The sequence below is a fragment of the Gymnoscopelus microlampas genome, assembly GCF_963454915.1.
Source record: "Gymnoscopelus microlampas genome assembly, chromosome: 15".
NCBI classification, from domain to species: Eukaryota; Metazoa; Chordata; class Actinopteri; order Myctophiformes; family Myctophidae; genus Gymnoscopelus; species Gymnoscopelus microlampas.
Genome location: NC_139952.1, coordinates 39,368,042 through 39,384,456, shown reverse-complemented (window position 1 = coordinate 39,384,456; position 16,415 = coordinate 39,368,042). Strand labels below are relative to the sequence as shown.

Here is a 16,415-nt window from a genome sequence, read left to right as displayed (position 1 = left end):
TGAATACAGTACGTTTAAAAAAACAGGGACGCCAGGTTGAAAATGCTTAAGTTAATACTCAGGATTCTGCTGTATGTACTGTATATGCATTTGATATCAGAGGTGTGCCTACGCCTGCATGTCAACAAGGTATTGGTGGTGTGTGGTGTGTGTGTGTGTGTGTGTGTGTGTGTGTGTGTGTGTGTGTGTGTGTGTGTGTGTGTGTGTGTGTGTGTGTGTGTGTGTGTGTGTGTGTGTGTGTGTGTGTGTGTGTGTGTGTGTGTGTGTGTGTTAAGGTTTCCTCCAGGGTAATGTAGGGATGTTGTCACAGTAGGTATCAGAGCCCTCGCAGTCAGGCAGGGCTGGCTTCATCCTCTCTCTGTCCTCACCGTCACTGTCCTCCACTGTCAGAGTGATCAGAGAACTGGACTTCCTGTTAGATACATAGACAGACAGACAGACAGACAGACAGACAGACAGACAGACAGACAGACAGACAGACAGACAGACAGACAGACAGAATAAGCGAGTGAAGGGAGAGAGAGAGAGAGAGAGCAATAGACAGATTATTGTATCCAATGTGTGCGCATGCATACTTGTCTCCACTCTGTGTGATGAGTCTCCTGCAGGTCTCCATCTGAACGTCCAGTCCTCTCTTCATAGAACACATCTCCATGTACTCATGCAGGTGACGGTTCATATCACTCTTAGCTGTAGCCAGCTCCAACTGGAAGGATAATCACAGTCATCGTAATCAAAGAAACGTAATAATTAATTGCGTTCCTTGACCGTTGCCACATTCTGGTTTATTAATCCCTTTCAACCTGGTGTCTCTATTTTGGGGATGTAATTATAGATGAGACACAGTCATAGAATTTCAAAAACAGTGAAAATCTACAGGCTCACGGCACGTTGTAGACTGGCCATTTTTGCTATGTTGTACGTTGGCTATTTAAAAAATTGCAGATATACAAGCTCACAGCGCATCACTTCGTGCCATGCTGCGAGCTTGTAGATCTGCTATTTTTTTTTTCTTAAAAGTGTGAGAACTACGGATTTAGAAGGCATTTATAGAATTGGCCTCAGGTCTTAATGGTTTAAAGTTATCAGTCACCACGACTGATTTCAGTATTATACCATGTCAAACTAGCAATACAATACATTGCTTAAGTTGTACATTTAAGCATCTTCCATTATTGGACATATTCATTTGATTCAAGTTCACAAAATTAATAAAAAAATATTTGGTAACATGACCATTGGCCTTAAGATAGATAAAACACAAGGTCACTGGCTTTTGCAAAGCGGATCAACGGCCCAAAAAAATCCCACCGATGAAACTCCTCACTGTCAGGTGAAAAGAAGTGGTCGGTATCGGAGGAGACATGACCGACTGTAGCATAAACAGTGACGGGACTATACACATAGCGGGAATTATCGATGTTCCCTCCTCATGCACCCCTCCGGAATGACTCACGCACAACAAATCGCTGCAGCGCAGTAGGTAGATTTCTCCCGTAAAAGGCTCTATTATGTTAAATTGATAACTCAGGCTGCCACCCGCTGGTGCCTGGCAGCTTGTTTGACTCTTTTGTATTACTCTGTCGCTCCCCTGCTCTGAAGACAATAGGACCTATAGTGTGCGATGATGACGTGACGCATGTAAAGACCTATAGTATAGATCTTAACCTGCGTCATCACACACAGTCTAAACACAGAGCTCTTAGCACACATACTGTAGCTATCCAATGATTCATCATAAGAGTCAGCAGGCAAAACAAATGCAGTTCTTTCAAGATGGAAATGCTGGTGAAGTTTGTGCAAACAGACATTTTTTCTTTGTCTTTCTTTCTTCTCCTTTCTTGAGTGAGAAAGGACTAATCTGCAAAACATGTTGCAAAGCCATGTGACCTTTTGGAGGGGCAAGTGTGGAGCGAACGGAAACTGGACTAAATCAAACAACTTAACCGTAGCTATAAAAGTCTTCCTTACGCATGAAAATGACCCTTTCCCTCAAGGGGACTCGAAGAACATCCCCACAGGTTCAGGTTTGACTGATATCACTATCCTTGTGGGGATTGTGGGTAGCCACAAGGATACGTATACCACCCACACCCACAAACAGAGGTTGTGTCTCACCTCTATCTGGCCGATGGTGTCCTGGTATTCCCTCTCTCTGGATTTAAACAGACACTCCGTGTCATTGATCACCTTCTCTATAGACTCCTCCTGCTGTTTGATGTGTGTGTGTGTGTGTGTGTGTGTGTGTGTGTGTGTGTGTGTGTGTGTGTGTGTGTGTGTGTGTGTGTGTGTGTGTGTGTGTGTGTGTGTGTGTGTGTGTGTGTGTGTGTGTGTGTGATGTAGGAGAGAGAGAAGCAGACAGAATACAGTATTATCACATTAAGTCATTATGAATTAGAACATGTTTAGACACCAAAACTCTGTCTATATTGTAAAATCCTTATAACTCAGATACTGTGCAAATGTAACCAAACAGACAGCACCGTTTGGGTCCGATTCTCAAGATGCGCAGAGATTTGTGTAATTTATAGAAGGATTGATATCCATATTTGGAGCCCAGTTATGTACTGTGGGATATCCATATATGATTTGCAGATAAATGTTTGGAGAACTGTTGATCTGATCAACTTCACACCAGACACCGCACTCCCTCAGAAAGCATAAAATGCAAAGAAAAAAAAGAAAAGAAAAAAAAGAAGAAAATGCATTAAGTCTGAAGAGATTGGCTGGCTTTCCCTTTGTCTAAACATCAGGTTTTTATTGCGCAGGGTTTCGGTTGATGTCACTTTGTCCCAAAAGCCCAGATGAGCTTTGCCAAAACATAGTCATAAAAAAGAAACACTCTTTTTTTGCATTTACCACAAAATGAAGTGAGTTGCAAGAAATGGACCTCATTCCAACATTCATCATCAGTCAAGGTAAACAATGGAACAGCTTCGCATTGCATTGTTTTATATACATAATGTTTTTTAGGAGCTTAGCAACACAGGAACACAGAAAGTAATTAATGAATTCATCTGCCAGAGTTTTTACTAATATTCCGAGACCCACAGATAATTGTTTTCCAAACAAGATGTTAACAACATATGTCTGGGGGGGGGGGGGGGGGGGGGTCTCTTCTATCATCTGAAATGTTTTAATTGTAACTTTTTAATTGTAACAGATCAGTCACAGGTTGTGGAAGAGCGCCCTCTATCGTAATCACTTAAAACACCAAATGACGTCTATAGAAGTCAATGCAGTCAAGCTTTGGATTTGAAATAACTTCTATGGACGTCAATGGCTGTGTTAAGTGGTCAGATGGGTGGGCCGCATGCATTTTCAGACCATGTTTATTTGTGTTCCGACTTCGATCAATGGAGCTAACATGAAGTTCCTGTTTATCAGTAGAAAAAAATACATTTTCACGAACATCTAACATTGTTCATTTATTTACATACTGTAAGTGGTGATACTTGTCTTAATAACTTGACAGAGATGCTAACAAGGCACTCATTTGTCCCATATCAAATAGCTTCATTTGAACCCACATTTCTGTGTTTAATCATTTCGGGGTTCCAGGGGGTTCCCAGCAAAATGTGTTAACACAGGATCACAATCATTTTAACCTCTTTATTCATGTATGTGTTGGCTATTCAAGCTTGTACATCTGCTATTTCTGAACATTTAAAAAGGAAATCTTGAAAGTATTGGAACATTTTGAATAATTTACTTTTGTTTTTTTGCACAAATATTCTCTTCTGGGGGTGCCTGGCACAAAACATTTTCAGATGGGGGTCCGCGACCAAATACATAGCAATTTAGGGGTCCTTGACATGAAAAGGTTTGAAAACCACTGCTGTAGACACAGCAGAGGAAAGACCAGAGAGGAAATCTATTGGATTGGATGGATGGAGATGCTGTTACAGGGGTAGCAACCGGGAAGAGAAGTTTAGGCGGGTGTGTTAGGCTTAGGATTTATACATTAGAAGGTTTAGGGATTAGAGTTCAGTTATGCCTGATTTACACTTAGTTGTGCACTGGTTTAGTGCACAACTGTGTGTGTGTGTGTGTGTGTGTGTGTGTGTGTGTGTGTGTGTGTGTGTGTGTGTGTGTGTGTGTGTGTGTGTGTGTGTGTGTGTGTGTGTGTGTGTGTGTGTGTGCATGTACCTCTCCCTGTGTGTCCATGCTGCTCAGTGTGTATCCAGGGAAATCCTCCCACAACAGCAATGTCTCCTCTGTCTCCTCCCATGCCAGACTGTCACAATCGTCCTCAAACTCACACTCACGACTACACACACACACACACACACACACACACACACACACACACACACACACACACACACACACACACACACACACACACACACACACACACACACACACACACACACACACACACACACACACACACACACACAAATGAGTGCACAGAAGTGGAGACATTTTAACAGTTAACAAACAAGGTACCTACAGCTTTCGTAGGAGGAAAAGTGAGGACTCAGCTCGTGATTGGCTGAGACAGAGAGAAGGGAGCGCTTGTTTTGCTTCACGAGATAGGTTTAGTTTATTAGCACGTTGTACTATAAAATAGAAACAATACATATCAAAAGGAAACTATTGTGCAAGAAAAGGAAGAAACCAACAGGCTTATTTGGAATCCTTTCCTTAATGGAAGAGGTCATTAGATAGCATACATTCAAAGTTCAATAAGAACAATATACGAGCAGTGCAATAAAAATAATAAAAAACACATATACAATTCCGTTCACCTCCATTCCGTCCCCTACCGGCCCTATTCACTTTTCCTTCTAGAAAAAAGTGAAAAAGTGGAGAAAAAAATTTGCTTACAGCTGGTTTAGCATCCTCTGCATCTCCTCGTTGATCTGATTGGCTGACGTGCTGCACGAGTCCTCATCCTTAGCTCCGCCCCCCTCGCTCTCGGACATGCTGCCCGGATCGTCGCCGTCGGCGCCCTTCACCAGCGGGCCGCTGTGCTTCCTGGGTCGACGGGTCAGAGTGGACGGGGGCGTGGCCACCTGCTGAAATAAAGAGCGAGAGTGAGAGAGAGAGAGACGTTCTCAAACCCCTAGCGGTCCTTGAGGGGTTCCAGGTGGTCCCCGGCAAAATGAGTTAATATAGCATCAAAATCAGTTTAACCACTTGAAAATAGGCAATGAGGAGTGAGGACTTGGCTTTGTGATTAGCTGAGACGGGGGGAACGCCACACATTGTGAGCCTGTAGGTATGATATGCTATTTAAAAAAAATCATATATCTTTTTTAAATGTTTTTAAAACATTTTAACAGCTCAAATCTTGTATGTGGGGTCCCTGGCACACAATATTACTAAATGGGAGTCAGCGGCCAAATACATATTCATTTTGAAGGTATGAGAACCACTAGACAACATTCAGCCACAAGATATTGTCCTTTGAGTACTTAGAAAAGCGCTATATACATTCCAGATATTATTATTAAATAACGTTTGTTATTTCCCCTGGCACCTCAGGCAGCAAAAGCTTGTAATCATAAGGTCTGCAAAAAATAGAATATATTTAGGAAAAAAGGTACCTTGGCCAAATAAAATTGCATAATGACAGCTATCCAAGAGGTAAACAAGCTAATCATTTATTTTGAATTCTCAACAAAAAAATAAAAATGATTATTTCACAAGTGTGGATGTCTTCTTTTCTTTTTCATTTTCATATATTTTGTATCTATATACGCATCACCCTTAAATGGCAAGGTTGATGCTTATGTCTCTACACAGCCCTACAGACTGTGAATTTAGCGTTTTGTCTGTCTAAATACTTTCACGTCTTATCGTGCAACGGGGGGAAAAAGGGTCAATTTGAGATTATCCACCTTGTCAGATGGTGCGATAGCTTGAAGAAGGAGGTTGACTTACGTCAGCTGAATGTTTTGCCTCGAGAAAACAAAGGAGGAAGATTAGGACCTTCGTTTTGCAGGAGTGGACCACATGGGTTGTCAATGCTCCAAAGGGAGCATGAAGTAAATTATCTGCAGCCATTTTGTATTAAATTATCTGAACAAAAAATGCAAAAAATAGCCAATCTACAAGTTTTTCGATCTGCTATTCGTCATTCCAGAGGGAGGGGGCAGCAACAGAGAAAGCCCTGTCCCCCCCAGGTACGGTACTTGGCCTGGGCGGCGGGAGGGGACATAATGCGTGACACAGACAGACAGTGGTGGTGGTGAGGACATGTGTACCTGGAAGATGTGGATCATGTCCTCACAGTTCCTCTGCTGGGCCACGTCACAGAGCCGGGCGGTGATGTCAATACGACGGCAGATGTCCATGTCCACTTTCATAGCCTTCTCTTGAATCTTACTGTCCAACTCAGACAGGTTCTGGTGGCCACAATATTAGAGAGACGGATACAATCCATATTTATTGTGATTTGATGTGCAGCCACACACATGCACGCACACGTACGCGCCCACACACAGCTAAACATGCAGGCTTTATTGGTTTATTACATTACTAGTCAATAAATATGCAGGGATGCGCACACCCCAACTATGTTCAGACTTGACAAAAATAAGCTAATAAACAGCTTAAATTTGGGGAAACAAAACAAATCTGCTTTATCAGTCATTGCATAGGGCATAGGCCAAACCCCATGTGCAATTTCAGATTGATTGGCCAAACCATTAACTCTTTACCTGCCATTGACTAGATTTCTCGTTTTTCTCCGCATGGCTCAGCCAGCCGTCGACGAGATTGACGAGATTTTTGAAAAAATGTAAAAATCTTTTTTTTTTTTTTTGGCTTTTTACATTTTTTGTTTATCACAAAGGAAGCAGGAGATAACGCGATGCGAAGATTTTCTGCTCAATTCACTTCAATGTTAAAAAATAAACGGAGACAAAATTCACATCTTACCTATTTTTGCAATGTTATTCTCTGGCAGGGAAGGGGGTAGATTGTGTATATACTCTGGCAGTTAAAGAGTTAAGGAGGAAAATGATGCCGACAGAAAGACAAGAGTTTATTTAATTCCAAATGGATGGACACAGACAGACAAGCAGACAGACAGCCAGAGTTTATTTAATTCAAAATGGATGGACACACACACGGACAGACAAACGGAGTTCTCAATTCTATAGTATGAGATAAGATAGTAGGATAGACCCTGGAACTTGCAGTCTACACACAAACACGTTTTCCAGTACAAGTTCACAAGCTTGTGAGCTTGTAGATCTGACAGGGAAAAAGGAGGGTGCCATGCAAGGGCGCAGAGAACAATTTTGAACTGGGGAGGAAACGAGTAGCAAGGTAAGCCTATAGTATGACATCAGCCCAATCCACTGACATAACAGGGTGGATTTTACAATAGTCACACAACAGCATAATGCTACTGAGCCACAGAGAGTCAACTACCGTTGCCCCATTGCGTTACTGTTTATACATTCTCATAGCAAACGGCACAAATGACTGACTATCATCACAGGGTAAAGCAGGGGTCTTCAACGTTTTTCAGGCCTAGGACCCCCTAGCTGAGAGAGAGATGAAGCAGGGACCCCACCACTACATATTGTATAAAATTGTGTTGCAGATTAAACTTTTTCATAGATTTCATAGATAGCTGGATTCATGTTAATGTGTATTTTCAGATAGTTGTACTTGGTCTGCTCTTTTTCCCTCTACACAGACTCTCCGAAAACAGCCTTGCAGCGCGAGGCGTTGTGCTATTTTCAGCTAATGTTCCCCAGCACACAAAGATTCGGCGGACCCCCTGTAGTAACTCTGAGGACCCCCTGTTGAAGACCCACGGGGTAAAGGAATAAGTCCTTCCTATCGGTCACTCGATTTTCAATCTCCATGTGGAGGGGGTGGGCGTGGTTGGCCCCGAAGGCCCCCCCCCGGTTCATGTGCTTGAGGTAATCAATGAGAGGACACTTTCTATCTGAGATGTGTCATTGACTTGGGGCCCATGAGAACTGTGTCTCTGTCCATCCATAACTGAACATGCTGTACATCGATGTACAGTAACTCAGGGGTCTCTGTATACTCACATTACTCATGAGACCCTTGAAGAGGACCAGCTCTGCCTTCAGCTGTTTGACTCTCAGAGCCAGCTCATCCTGGCACACCTCACTCTCCTGGAGGTCCTGCACACGCACACGCGCACACACACACACACACACACACACACACACACACACACACACACACACACACACACACACACACACACACACACACACACACACACACACACACACACACACACACACACACACACACACACACACACACACACACAAATCATGAAGATATCAATTATTCATAGATGAATAGGTGTTAAATATTAAAGTGTGTCTGCATTTTATAGTATGTCTGCAGCAGTGATGCATTAGTCAGGTTATTTCCGACCTGTGACCGTCCGACCTGGGCTGGCTGGCACGAGCCCCACCCGTTGACGTGCACATATTTATTATTTTATTTCACTTTAATTAGCCAGGTAGGTCACAGCACAAAGTTACACCATTGTACGTCGTGTCAGTATACTGTAGATTGTAACCTTCTAACAATTAAAGATTAAAAAATAAATGCCAAGTTACACACCAAAGTCAGGGAAAGATTATTTCTGACAATATTACCACTTAACCACTTCAAGGGATAGTTCACCCCAAAAAAGTAAAAGTACAAAAGTATTAGTATCAAAATGTACTTAAAGTACCAAAAGTAGAAAGTACTCATTATTATTAAGAAGGTGCCATTTCACAATTTTTAAAATGTATAAAATAGCAGATCTACAAGCTCACAATGCGTAACATTGTGAGCTTGTAGATCTGCCATTTTCAAATGGCCGGAATGTATACAGTATACTGTAGGGCTGAACTAGGCAATGTATGTTTTGTAATATTAATGTAATAATAATTGTAGTGGAGTAAAAGTACAATATTTGCCTCTGAAATGTAGTGGAGTAGAAGTAAAAGTGTTGAAATTTTGAATTACTCAAGTAAAGTAAAAATGCCTCAAAATGTTCTTTAAGTACAGTACTTGAGTAAATGTACTTACTTACTTTACACCACTGACTGCAGGGTAATGAATGTGTTACTGTACTGCAGGGTAATGGATGTACTGTACATGAATCTGATGGCAGCTGTGTCCGTATGACCTTATAAATGAATAGATACCAGTGACTCAGCCTGTGCAAAGTTAAGGAGGGCCAGCCTGCTCCCATATAGAGGGTACAATGATGGGATTGAGATTCATAGTTGGTGACAAATCTCAGCACCCCGCGGTACACCGTGTCCTGCATTACGTAGTGCTGACACATGGGTGTACATGTATAGAAAATATCGGCAAGAAGGTAGCAGAGACAACCTATTTCTATACACGTCTTATTGTGGAAGTAGAAACCTAACCAAGAGAGACCGTCATGATCATCCCTTAGAAACCTTATGTTGACACTCTTTCAATTTCCTTTTTCTTTTCTCTATGTTAGTTGGTTTATCATGTATTGTGGGTGGAGTATTTTCAATTTATGATTTTTAAAATGTGTTTATATGGACCCCAGGAAGATTAGCTGGTTGCTACTGTATGGCACCAGCTAATAGGAATCCTTAATTAAATCAAAGCACTACAAATTAACTAGGATACTATGGATGGACATTTGCATTCTTGCTAAATCCAGTATATTTACATTACATCATCATGTATGTAATATTGTATTGTTCATTGTCCCGTCCAAATAAATAAAGTAAGTACAATACCAGGTAAACATCAAACCGTAACATTTGTGGACAAGCAAACAGCATAGATGTGGTGACTAGTGACTCTGGGATGGACTAATAGCTAGTCCATACCCGGTGATGGGTGACTGAGGCCAACTACATGCAGACTTCTAGGGATGCACGAATTGTGCATGTTTGGCACAACTCTGTGCAGACTTGGCAAAATGCTAATAAACAGTGTAAATGTATAGGAGACAATTGACAAATCAGCTTTTTTCAGTCCCTGCATGTGTGCCAATGGTCAATACCCATGTCAATGTCATGTGTAATTTCAGATCGATTGGTCAACCCACTGTGGAGAATGATGGATGAGGATGGATGAGGACGGACAGTGTTTTAATTGAGTGACAGAGTTCAACATTTTTAATCGTCTTCATCAGTCCCTGTCTGAGAAAATAGGCTTTGTCGGTCACTGCATATGCCGACGCTCAAATGTTATTGCACAATGATGTGCCCTAACAGATCAATTGTTCAATCCAAGGAGGAGATAGATGGACTGCGGATGGTCTGAGCTTGTAAATCATCTATTTTTGGCGAGTGACACCGGTGTATGACAGAGTATAAATTATGCATTACTAACATCTATGTCGTTACCACAGTAACCAATGGAGGTCGACGATGTCTGAATACAGTACACACATTCGATCTGATCACTTGCAGATAACAGTGTGGACATTCAGTCCTAAAGACCATATTTCAGATATAAATCAGATATGCCTGCAGTCTAAAAAAAAGGGGAAAGCATCTGTCATTTTAGATTGGCTATTCAAACATAGCAGATCTACAAGTAAGACGCGTGAACGCTGGAAGCGAACGCAGCTCGAAAATATTGTGCATTTACGGACTTTGTGTGTGTGTGTGTGTGTGTGTGTGTGTGTGTGTGTGTGTGTGTGTGTGTGTGTGTGTGTGTGTGTGTGTGTGTGTGTGTGTGTGTGTGTGTTTTGACTGTAGCTGCACTCTGGCGCACTCTGTCGGCCGCAGCCAGGCAGTGCACTGCACACAGACACACACACACACACACACACACACACACACACACACACACACACACACACACACACACACGAGCAGAGTTTCATAGTAAGCTCCACTTGGGCGGAGGCGCGCCTTCCGCGTTCGCAACAAGCTCACAGTGCTCAACTTCGTGCCACGCTGCAAGCTTGTACATCTGCTATTTTTGAACATTTTTGAAAAATCTTGAAAGTCTGAGAAGAACTACTGATTTAGAAGGCATTCTAAATAAATTAGAGGTCTTAATTGGTTAACAAAGTCTAGGACGCTTGGAGTGACGGCCAGGGTGTTGCAGGGACGGAATGGACAGACAGACATTCTATCTGTGTTTGCAGATCGTGTGTGGGAAGGGGTGTAGGCCTGGATCATTTTCTGCAGTTAAGGGGGGGGGGGGCTTTTAATTAATTTAAGTTCTGTTGCATAAATGATTCTTTAGTTAATGCCTTCTTCAGAATTATGAAACATGTTGAACTGACTTTCCAGCACACCAAGTATTAAAATTGACATTCAATCACAACACACGAGCAGCTTAATATAGACCAACCACCTGAAAAGCACAAACTAAAGATGAAACCTAGTTTAATGCAGGTGACTATGATTTCTTCATTGTCTGCATTCTAACTTGGAGATATCATACTGTACATAACATGTACTAGGCTATATGTTTAACTGGAACCTGGCAATGTGCTTTTTCAGCACCATGGAGAGAACAGAAACACAATCAGTGTCAATGTGCTCTCACGAGGGTAGGGCTGTCACCATTATGATATTTTACATGATGATTAATTGACGCTTAATTCATTAATTAATTAATAATTGAATTGCCATTTCTGTCGTTGAACATCGAGACATTGTGAACATAAATTTCTGTTGAGGCTTTTAGGCTTCTTAAACAAAAGTTGCATGGGGCAGATATCACAAATAACTTGCATAATTTAATAACTTTATCCTAAAAATAGCAGATCTACAAGCTCAAAGCGCGTCACATCGTGACAGGTTTTGAGCTTGAAGATCTGATAAGATCAAATAATTGCGATTATGTAATAATTGTTCCTATAAATTTGATAACCGAAGAGATTCTAAAGACCATTCTTGCTATATGAACTTGCTATAAAGGAACAGCTCTCTCTCTCTGCCGAATGGAGACCAATATATGCAACGTGCAATGGAATAAGCCCAGAGAAGTGGACCCACTGGACGTGATCTCAGTGCTCTGTTCAGTTGACCTTTTAACCTGCCTTGTCCTGTGAGTACATTTGCAGAACAATCGGTACAGTACACACAAACAGCCTATTGGGGTCTATAATATTAATTATGAGAAATTCCTAGTACTACATTAATGCCATTTCTACAAAATGAATGGAATTCATTATAACTAAATGGTCAGATATACAGTATATTACTGTGCAGTTCTTCTACATTACTGTCGTACTACAGACAAACAGGTACATTATAAGACCTATTCTTTCATAATAATGAAACGTATATACTGTGAAATTACTTCACAGTTCATCTTCTGTTCTCTGCTGCTGGTATGTATGTGGAAGATATAGTCTCTGTCGGGTGGAAACCTTATATGTCCAAAACTTTCTCAGGATTCAAATTCGGAAAGCAGCAAAAGTAGCAGATCTACGCGCCGCTTCGCGCCGCGTTTCGAGCTTGTAGATCTGCTACTTTTGCTGCTTTTGTGTGACGCTGTAGTATGATCAAGTAGGGGCGTTAATTTACAAAATAACACAAAAAAGGTTAGAATATGGAGATAAGAGGTTTCTGCCCGACAGCAACGATATACAGTTTAGACACTCTTCTATGGGTCTGTGTCTCTGGCTGTTCTGAAATCCAGTGAGGTTCTAAAGATCTACTGCACCTCCTCCAATTCGGCCACTTTGTCCTGTAGGTCCACTCTGGCTGTGTACTCCTCCTCCCATCTGAAACACAGACACACACACACGCACACACACGCGCACACGCACACACACACACACACACACACACACACACACACACACACACACACACACACACACACACAGTTATTATTCATGCCCATAGTAAACACGGGGAGGACCAATGAATGGTCAAAGCCCAAACGTTTGGAGAAAAGGTGATTTTATGGAGATACAGTGTGGATAGCATTCACTGGCAGTGACTGCTATAGCATTCACTGGGTCTGACTGGTGCAATGTTGCAGAATATCTATCTATTTGTAGGCTTAAAGAAAATGGAAGAGAAATGTATTCAAACATTGCCTGGGGTGCAATGCACAAAGCTGACAGCTTTTGTTGGCCTAACGTTACTTCTGCATTCATCATTGTTTCACTGAGAAGTAGTTTCATGCACTGACTGTTGCCAGATTTTGTGAGCGAAATAAGCAGCAAGGTCTATTAAAAAACAAGCTCAAAAGAAGCGACTAAGCTACATGAGCACTTTAAACCTAACTTTAATAGCAGATCTACAAGCTCACCACGTTGTGAGCTAGATCTGCTATTTTCAACAAAATCTTGAAAAGAAGAAGTGAAATAGTTGTAATATATTTGAAACATTTTCTTCAGATGGGGATCTGCAGAGGAGACTGAATAATGGAGTGCATCTAAATGAAAGCTTGCACCAATAAAACACAGTGCTGCCTTGAAATCAGTGACACACACACACACACACACACACACACACACACACACAGAATAATTGTTATTCAAAAGGCTCAGGTTTAACCAATTAAGACCCCCCACCCCCCCACACACAAAAAGAGCGAATATAGCAGATCTTTTTTTCCCAGATTTTGTTGAAACTCGTTTGACCTCAGCACGGTCGTGGAAACAACGTATTGGATGGTTACCAGAGCAACCTACTTGTCGTGCTGAATGCAGTGTGCAGGATAGCAGAGATACTACTCAGCAGCAATTATGTAAGAGCAGACCATGAAGTATGCATTACGTAGAGCACTACGGAGGAGAGGCCAAGTCCTGAGTCACACCCAGCGAGGTAGATATGCACCCATAGTCCTCTAGAGCAGTGGTTCTCATTCTCTTTTCGTGCCCCCAAATTGTTGTGATGCTGTATAAACACATTTAGCTGGGAACCCCCTAGAACCCCCTGAAAGACCCCTGGGGGTCCCCGGACCGACCTGAAAGGTTTGAGAATCACTGCTCTAGAGCAGTGAGTCCCTCCCAACCCGTGGGCCATGAGGATATAGAGCAAGTTGGCTCCTGAATAATTGGCAAAACACTGAGATTTTAATGATAAATGACACCAATATTCCCCCATCAAACAGACAGACAGACAGACAGACAGACAGACAGACAGACAGACAGACAGACAGACAGGTGTTGCAGACAGAGGCCAGACCCACCCCTCAGCTCTGACACATGGGCCAACAGTGAGCTGCTACCGTAATATAGGGAATAACCGTGCAAGGGAAATTTGGTCCTCCACCAGCAGCAGCCAGTAGCAAAACACCAGATAAAATGGGGCTTAAAAACAGCGGGGTGCACTGTGCTCGATGTTCTTCAGTGCAGTATATGAATAAATAATAATAAGTACAACTTCTCTTCCGTGACTAGCAGCATGCACACACACTGAGGAATATCCTCAGTGTCTGTTTAACCCATTAAGATCTGAGGCCCACTCTACAAAATGCCTTCTAAATCCAATGCCAAGGAAGGACCCCAAAAAATGTATTTGGCCATGGACCCGCCTATCTGAAAATGTTTTGTGCCAGGGACCCCCAGAAGATTTTTTTTTTTTCACAATTATTCAACGCTTTCAAAATGTTTCAAAAATGATAGCAGATGTACAAGCTCGCAGCGCATCACTTTGTGACTTCAGTTAGTTTTAACTTGTTTCCAGAGCGGATTTGCATTATATCATTATATAGCTTATAAATAAATTGACAAAAACTAAAACTAAGGGCATGTTGTCTATCATTTCAGTCAAGAAGAGACATGGAGGGACACACAGACTAGAGTGACAGACAGAGACCTGGAGACCTGAGACAGAGACAGAGACAGTCAGAGAAGGATACAGAGAGAGAGAGATGGGTAGAGAGGGAGACAGACAGATAGAGACACCACTAGAGAGGGATTCAGAGAGAGAGAGAGAGAGAGAGAGAGAGAGAGAGAGATGGTAGAGAGGGAGACAGATGGATAAATCCATAGGGTCCCTGTGGAGTGAAGGTAACCGATGTGTGTTGTCTTGGCAATGATGATGTCAGCAGCAGCTCACTGACTCTGCATGAAGCTGACAGCTGAGACGGCCGGGCGTACAGGGTGCTGGTGTGCGTATGTTCAATACATTTACTCAAGTACTGTGCCTATTGCTAAGTACGATTTTGAGGTACATTTACTTTACTAAAGGAAGAGGAGCATATCGTTACAGTTCTTAAATCCTTACACTGGCTCCATGTGTGTCAAAGAATTGATTTCAAAATATTGTTCTATAAAGCTTTGGTTTAGGGCCAAAATACATTTCTGATCTTGTGCCATATCATGAACCTTCCAGATCTCTCAGGACATCGGGGGAAAGGTCTGCTTTCTGTCCCTAAAAGCAAAAATAAACGGGGGGAAGCAGCATTTAGTTTTTATGCACCACATATCTGCAACAAACTCCCAGAAAACAGCAGGTCTGCTGCCACTCTTATTTCTTTTAAAACACAACTAAAGACCTTTCCGCTTTCCGCTGCCTTTGATTGAGTTACTTCTTTTTGTTCTTTTCCTTTCTCTTCTGCACTGTAAATGTATCCGTTATCTTTTACTTATTTTGTTGTATGCATCCAAAATGTCATTGTAGAATTGTGTTTCCTTTCCTGTTGTTCTGTGTAAAGCACATTGAATTGACTCGTTGTTGAAATGTGCTGTACAAATAAAATTGCCTTGCTTGAGTATTTCCATGTTTTTGGCAGAGGCAAATATTGGGCTTTTCACTGTATTTGATATCTTTAGTTACTGGTTAGTTTTTAAGCTCCATTTTATACTTTGGCTATTCCAAAATAACCAATCTACATATGTATAAGCTTACAATGCATCGCCATGCGTCACATCGAGAACTTAAATATATTTTAATGCTAATCCTTGTTTGCACTTTTACTCAAGTTTTGAACACAGGCCTTGTATTTGTATATTGTATTGATTGTATTACTTTTTCTTAAAGGGATAGTTCACCCCCAAAATGACTTTTTTTCTATCGATTGGTCACCCCATGAACACTTGAATTCATGGATATTTATCTATTGTTTTTGACGCATTCCTAAGCCAATGATTTGATGACGGGCAGCGGTTCCGGTAGGAGACACAAAGAGTCTCCATTGTGTCTCCTACCGGAACCGCTGCCTACCGGTCTGCTGGTCATTACATTTTTGGCTTAGGCGACAAAAACAAAAAAATATCCATGAATTCAAGTCTCCATGGGGTGACCAATCGATAGAACAAAAGTAATTTTTTTGGATGAAATATTTCTTTAAGTAAAGAAAAACGACTTCTTCCACCACTGCATGCGTATGCGTGCGTGTGTGCGTGCGTGTGCGTGCGTGTGCAGTGCATGCTGTGTGTGCACATGTGTTGTGGAGAAGGGAGGTCTAAAGTGGTTGCGAAGAAATCATCTCTGTCGGGTGGAAACCCATTATGTCCAAAACCTTTCAGGATTCAAATTCAAACACAG

At 41.8% G+C, this 16,415-nt stretch overlaps 1 protein-coding gene across 1 annotated transcript in view; it reads right to left on the bottom strand.

Moving 5' to 3' along the window:
- Nucleotides 1-270: 270 nt before the first annotated feature.
- Nucleotides 271-16,415, bottom strand: part of iffo1a (intermediate filament family orphan 1a) — a gene marked incomplete at both ends in the record, with an annotated part of 28,335 nt that continues 12,190 nt past the window's right edge. The window contains 8 exons of the mRNA XM_084080486.1: nt 271-412; nt 576-706; nt 2,119-2,208; nt 4,150-4,270; nt 4,834-5,024; nt 6,216-6,356; nt 8,025-8,120; nt 12,631-12,691. Coding sequence (XP_083936612.1) covers nt 271-412; nt 576-706; nt 2,119-2,208; nt 4,150-4,270; nt 4,834-5,024; nt 6,216-6,356; nt 8,025-8,120; nt 12,631-12,691 — 973 coding nt within the window. The remainder of the gene's footprint in view (nt 413-575; nt 707-2,118; nt 2,209-4,149; nt 4,271-4,833; nt 5,025-6,215; nt 6,357-8,024; nt 8,121-12,630; nt 12,692-16,415) is intronic.